Below are 7,500 nucleotides of genomic sequence, written 5' to 3' on the forward strand. Positions count from 1 at the left end.
TGAGCCATAGGAGGTTGGCAAAGTCCAAGGTGCTATATTTGGCACATGTGCCTTAATACCACAAGTCTGTCGTTGAACTTTGAAACGTGACTTTATCGAGTAAGTCACGTGCGGAGGGCTATGGCCTCCTGTCCTTCGCTTACTCGTACTCATTCACAGCTCTTGGTGGAGTCCAAAGTCGTCCTCTTCGTCAATCCTTATCTCCATTCTGACAGGCTTTAACCTAGACTCAGTCCGTAGCAACGGTGGAGTCCCCTTTCTTTATACATTCTCTCCCTCCCCTCTCTCTCTCTCTCTCTCTCTCTCTCTCTCTCTCTCTCTCTCTCTCTCTCTCTCTCTCTCTCTCTCTCTCTCTCTCTCTGTTTGTCTATCTATTTATCTATCTATCTATCTATCAATCTCTCTATCTATCTATCTATCTATCTATCTATCCTAGTCTCTATTTTTCTGAGCTTAGTAACTGTGTGATTGTGCCCTTAAGAAGCCATTCAGTGAAAAATATCTTCTTTTTATTTACAAAGACATTTCTTAAAAGTCAACCAACGCATTCACTCTATCTTCCTTTTCATTAGGGGGTTCAAATGTTCTTTCTTATACCTTTCCACCTGCTTATAGTATCGAATCCTTCAAAAGATTCATTTCAAGGTGATGTCTCCCTCTCCTGGTTTCAACCTTGAAACGAAGTTTTCTCTGCAATATCTTATCTATTTACTCTCTTTCTGCACATTTATTTCATGCATAACTGAACTTTTATCTACTCTCGCAAAAAGAGAAAAGAAATATTTCCATATTTATTATCATCAGCATTCACAAATATTCCGTTATCGTGATATTGCTTATCAGTGCATACCAGCTGAGCCCATCGCATGCCCTCTTCGTCGAGACGACCTTGATGAGGTCCTCCTACCTACCCTCTCCCTCTCCCCCTCCCCCTCCCTCTCCTATTATCTCCACCAACCTCACCTGTCTGTTTTTATCACCAGGAAGACGATTCTCAGCCGCTTACAGCTGGATTCACCAGAAAAAGTCGATTTGTTTCGACATAATCCTTGTCGCCTTATCATCTCTTCTGCCCCCCTCACTACGGAGTTAATAACTTTCCAATGCGTACCAACCCAAGGCTGTCACGCACATGCACGTGTGTGTGTGTGTGTGTGTGTGTGTGTGTGTGTGTGTGTGTGTGTGTGTGTGTGTGTGTGTGTGTGTGTGTGTGTGTTTAGAGTGTTTCTGTGTAATTTTTTCTTCGTTATACAACACAGGGCATCTATCTTCATTCCTTTTCATTTCCATTCACTGGCCACGGACTATACTTGTAAATAACAAAAATAGCACTCGTATCATGAACAGCATCTGATAAAAAAAAGAATAACTTCTTCCGTACCAAGTCATTTTAATCTTTTTCTTGATACTTCTTCGGTTAGATTTTTTTTTTCATTAACCCCATCCGTAATGGATGACTTTTATACTTTTCTTTTAAAAAAAAAATATTATTAAATCCCGTGACATGTTTTCGGTAATAAAGGGGTTGATAATCTTGGGGGAAAAAAGGAAAACTTGAATTCAGTAATTAAATCATGGAGCCAAACATTACTGAATTATCTCTCTCAGATAAGATTTTCAGTGGTGGCCATGCAACACGGAAAGCAATATGTTTGAGTCTTTTTTTTTTTCGATAATCACGGACATCGCTGCTAATCAGCAACTTCAACGTGTGTCCTCTGGGAAAAACCAGGACAGATTTAGAATCATTTATCTCAGAACATACGGCGTCATCTCTATTATTTCTTGAGGGTGTTTTGGTACATTTGAATGTATTCCTTAAGGACTTTGACAATAAAATTTATGGTTAGATTTTGCCATACAATATCGTGTATAAAAACACAAAATTTGGTTTGTCTGATGAGGTTTTTGTCTACCATAAATAAATCACATTTAAAACTGTGTAAAAGGGTAAATAGTAATTCTTTCTTGAAAGCGTGAAATGTAAAATACCACTGGTCTGTTTGACGATAATGTAATCTTACAATCCAGGTATTATTCATGATGTAGATTTGATTAGTTACAGTGACAAGGTTTGGGGGTTGTTACCTAGGAAAGTAAATTTTTTGGGGGGCTGTTTTTTAGGAATTATATTTTCCAAGATCAATATCCAGGAATGATTGTTTATTATTTGTCAGTTTTTATTACTGAATTTTCACACTACATTTATACATTAATATGTTATTTTTCTATTAAATTAAATCTTATGAGGTGAAGATTTTAAACATCAAACAGTAAAGTTCTTTCATCCATAATGACAAATGATACATTTCGACGTCGCCTACATGCTGCGGGCAACTTGACAGTTATTAATAGGCTAAAGCAAAAATAAAATAAAAAATAAAAAAAATCATTGGAAATATAACCGAGTGCTTCTATTGTAACAAAAACATTGAAGTGTCTTGATGAATTTATTTGGAAATTAAAAAAAAAATGTGCTCAAGATTTCATATTTTCAAAATCACGGTTACCTTTTAAGCAATGGGTACACTTTTTATTTGTGGGCAGAACATCGCAAGGAAAACTAGCTATGCATCTTGTAGGCGTGAATAATAATACGATTGTTGACAGTTAAAGCTTTTACCGAGAAGTTTGTTCGAATTATTTTGATAAAAACTCTATCAAACTTGGACTACTAGGTAAAGTCGCAGAAGCTGATGAAGGTTGTTTCTCACATAGGCCTAAGTATCATAGAGGGAGAGGACAGTCTACGTCTATAAGGGTTTTTGGAATAGTATATGAAAATGCACGACATTTTCGCAAGAATTTATGATGATTATAGAAAAAAAGAAACACTGCAACTGTAATTCCAATAATATTATCCGTAGTTCTTCGTGGCAAACAAAAATCACAATTAAAAACATGCGTGGATATAAACGCGATCTGTCATACAGTAGATCTATCTAATTCAATCCATATGCCAGGTTCGATTCGGTTTGAATGGTTTTGAGAATTATATATACCCTTTTGTACTACTCCTTTAATTATAATATTGTTTGGAATTTTGTATTTTACACCTTTTATTTCAGTAAATTGTTTTAGTTTTCCATTGATATTTCTTGGGAGTCATCATCTAAGACTGATATTTCTTTGGGGGCATCTAGGACAAATATGTCTTGGGACTACTTAAGGGTTACTATCTAGGAAGGAGTTCTACATAAATCTGCTATACCCAATTAATATCTTCCAAATAGTGTATTTCTTTTACACCTTCCAGCTACTGTCTAAATTATTTTGTGCTATATTATACAGTTGAATGACAGTCGGGAAGACACGAAAAGAAATATTCCGTCAATGGTGACATTCCTACGTCATGACGTCAAGTCGCGTATCAAACGAGAATCGTTATTGGCGGGACAAGTCCTACGCCAAACTACCAATGAATCAATTTCATAAATACCATATCTGATATTCAGTGTAAATTCATAATGAACAGACTATAGTTAACATAGCCACAGTATGGTGTTTATGCATTCACTTTGTATGTCCACGATGTTTGTTTTAGAAAAATATACAAATAGGCTACAAGTCTTGCAGGACATTAAGAGTATAATTTCCAGGCAGTGCCATAACCACGGGGGGCTATGGGGGGCTTAGCCCACCAAATTGATTTTTACTCAAAAGTATTATAAACACACAACACCGGAAAACTTGCAAAAATAGGCTTAGTTTATGGTAAATTTGTGATACATGATGTATATACATAAACTATAAAATTGTAGCTATCATTCAAATATTATAAATGATTATATATATATATATATATATATATATATGTGTGTGTGTGTGTGTGTGTGTGTGTGTGTGTGTGTGTGTGTGTGTGTGTGTGTGTGTGTGTGTGTGTGTGTGCGTGCACAGTAAAGCCGCAGCCCCCCTAAAGCATGATTGACCCCCAAAAAATTTAATTCCTGTGTACGGCCGTTTCCAGGATTGTGAATACTTTGTCCTTATCACGTAAGTATCCCAAGTTAGGGACGGGTAAGATAGTTACAGAACCAATGGAAAAATTGATAGGTTTCCGTTGTCTAGTCACAAAAAATATATCTTGTTCCAGAAATGGCACATTACCTAAAATCAACCTTTGATGTATGCCAACATATATGTCAGATCCTAAAATTCAAGTAAAAATAAATGTCATCTGAATTCCTTTAGAGGAGTATCAAGTAAATTCCTCAGACATAGATTAGGACAACACTCGTGTGTCTAAGAAATTAATCTAAATATTTTTGTTAACATCTTAACTTCACATGACGTAGGGAATAATTGCAATATTTTACACAATGTTCTAAATCACGCCAAATTAAGGATTTATAATGTTGAATGGATGAAATATTTCTATCGTTGCCAAAATGCATGGATACGAAAGAAAAATATTCTTGATGTAAATGTATACGTATCGCAACATTGTCCTGACACGATGAAACTGACTTCGTACCAATAAATGTTGTTGCATAATCATTTAAAACGTAAGTTTAATCTTTAGTGGAAGGACAAACCCACTGTCTCTATCTTTGCAGTTGTTTGTTCGTTTCAAGAGGTCACTGGCTCATGACAGAGCAATATTTTTTTTATCATCTTGATCATACGACAAGTACATCAGCAATCGCTGGGAGAGCAGAAACCAGTTCCTTATCACACATTCCTTCACGTCTTTATCAGATCACTGCTACAGAAACAATTCAGATCTTAGTGAAATAATAATACTTATATATATATATATATATATATATATATATATACATATATATATATATATATATATATATATATATATATATATATATATATATATATATTTGTGTATGTGTGATTCACCATGGTCTTTGGATCACGTGTTGACCTCGAATGAGAGCTCAGACCTCGTATGACCGATCTATGGGTAATAATGTGACCTTACACGCACACACACACACACCCAGCTCCCCGCCCACGAGAGCTGGAGTAACAACCCGCAGCGCAGCGTTACTGAAGTTATTTCAGCCCTGGACTCTGGGTTTCGCGTGCCATTAGGTCTTGCACGCGTGCCAAGGGTTGCCCAGCCCAAGACGACCTCATAAATGGTGCTTTTAATCCCTTATCTCGTACAATGTTTCAGAGATAACTGATAGTAAGCTTTGAACAGAAATCCTGTTACTCTGGAAACAGTATCCTCTGACGTCATTCATGATAAGGAAACCGGAATAAACTCACCATCCCACATCCATGCAGTGGGAAGTGAAAACCCCCTGTCAGTTGCGTCAAGCCGTTTTCTTTTTCCGACGTCAGATCGCTTCCCCGGAACCAACGCAGCGACCCCGCAGCGCGGCCCGGGACTCGAACTCACGACTACTTGTTCATGAGTTCACGACGGTATCCACTAGGCTACCGCACGTAACGATACCGGAAGACTGTCGACGAATTTTGGAAATCTTAGTCAATTGTTAGGGTCAGTATCCTAAATGCGTCTGTCAATTTCTATGGGGATTAGTTAAACAGTTTTCTTTAATTTTCATCTTATTATTTATCTACTAATTTATCTATTTAATCTATCGTTATTTATTAATCCATCTACGCTCTCCATTTCACTAATTTTTTTTTCTTCGTTTGTTTATTATTTCATTTACATTTGTATTTTATTAATTCTTCATTTTATGTATGTATTTATCTATTTAATGTATCTATTTATTTATTTATATGTATTTATACATTAATTTAATTGTCTAGATTTATGTACTTATCTATTTAGTTACTTATTTGTATATTAATTTGTTTACCGTTTTTTTCTGTTATTGATATAGAGATACCATCATGAACACAAAGGCTCGTTTCAAACCTATCGACTTTTCGTCGTGCGCCGTCCACGACACGACGTCGTGTTCTCAAATAACCTTGGGCGTCTCTGGGTGCATAAACCGTGGTCGAGGTCGTGGCGTGTGAAAGGGTCCATAGACACCCATGGTTATTGGAGAGCACGACGTCGTGTCGTGGACGCCGCACGGCGAAAAATCGATACGTGTGAAACGAGCTAAATTCAGAGCGACCTTGAAAGGTACCGTTTGAAAGAATAAAAAGTGAAGAAAAAAAATTCTTCTTGGCTAAAATTAGCCAGTGATTGGCTCACCTCAGAAACAACAACAATGGATGACAAACATTACGTCCCCGCCACCACCCGTGCTGCCCTCTTTAGAGTAGTTTTAATCTTATCGTCGTCGTAACTTTTGTCTGTCTTTAGGATTTTGTAAATCCTGGGATTTGGGCTGCCTCCTCGTCCTTCTCCTCCTCTTCATCTTCCTCCTCATCTTCCCCTTTTTCTTCTTTGTTATTGGCATATTTTTCATGTTTCAACCTCCGTCTCCCACCAATCGCTATATTACCAGAAAAAGAAGCAACACTGTACTTACCAATTGGAGCCCAGATGAGGCAGCAAAAGACTGTTAGACGTTGGTAATTCATTTTGATAATAATTTCGTCCTTCGTTGTCCCCTCTGGAGTGTCCTCAGTAATGAAGATCTATGCGGGAATGGTTTTTTGACGTGTTTCTCTATATTTTTATTTGTTTATCTATTTATTGGGGTGGCCTGTTGTTGTTCCTTATCTCTCCCAATGTTTTCTTTTTATTGAGCACAAGGTTTTTCAATTGTAACCTAGAAACAAAAGAAAAATAAGAGTTAAAGAGAACGACAATAAATAGGCTATTGATTTCCCAGAAGGCAAGTATACAAATTGACATACATAAACACCATCACTTGGACATACATACTTTACTACACAAACATATAAATATACAGAGAAATAAACTTACACAATCCGGAAGATTTGTGTATAAATAGTATTAAAATATAAGATGTATGTAGCGTTTGAAAATATTCCGAGTAAAACATAGAAAAAAAATCATTCTATATGCCGGCAAGCGATTTTATTCACAGTTGTGGATGATATTATTAATTACGAAGAAAAAACGACAACTATTTATATGTAAAATATATATGACGGGCACAGTGCGTAGATACAAGTGGGATGTCAGAACATTAGGCCTTACTCGCTAACGTGCTACTTGCCTTTGCTACTTCGTTTGAATGGAAACGAATTCGGTTGTATATATTTTTTTGATTTCCGAATTTGAAATTACTTTTGCGTCATAGAGTGAGAAGCCAAACGACGAACTAAGAGAAGTTAAACCTAAAATACAAATGTTGGAGACATTGTTGAGATGTTCTGACGGAAGTCTAGAATATTGTAACCGAAACCGTTTCTACTCAGATGAAGTAGCAAAACTAAGTAGCATGCTACCCTAGTGCCCCACCATCTTAACACAACAGATATGGCCTTGACTTAAGACACAAAACGTCCTCAAATGCACAACAATTTTCTTCTCTGGTCTGATAAAATCGAGAAAGAGATGTATGGACACCAAAGTTGCCATGCAAGCCAGACTCATTTTCGACCCAATGGAATTACGCCTCTGACAAATGGCTTGACTTC

The 7,500-nt window shown here is 36.7% G+C and overlaps 1 protein-coding gene across 1 annotated transcript in view; it reads right to left on the reverse strand.

Annotated features, from left to right (window-relative positions):
• Positions 1–7,500, reverse strand: part of LOC143035759 (cystinosin-like) — a 30,087-nt gene that overhangs the window by 17,752 nt on the left and 4,835 nt on the right. The window contains exon 2 of the mRNA XM_076202690.1: positions 6,420–6,662. Coding sequence (XP_076058805.1) covers positions 6,420–6,471 — 52 coding nt within the window. The 5' untranslated portion in view covers positions 6,472–6,662. The remainder of the gene's footprint in view (positions 1–6,419; positions 6,663–7,500) is intronic.

This window comes from Oratosquilla oratoria, chromosome 19, assembly GCF_046742065.1.
Source record: "Oratosquilla oratoria isolate Oo_2021 chromosome 19, ASM4674206v1, whole genome shotgun sequence".
NCBI classification, from domain to species: Eukaryota; Metazoa; Arthropoda; class Malacostraca; order Stomatopoda; family Squillidae; genus Oratosquilla; species Oratosquilla oratoria.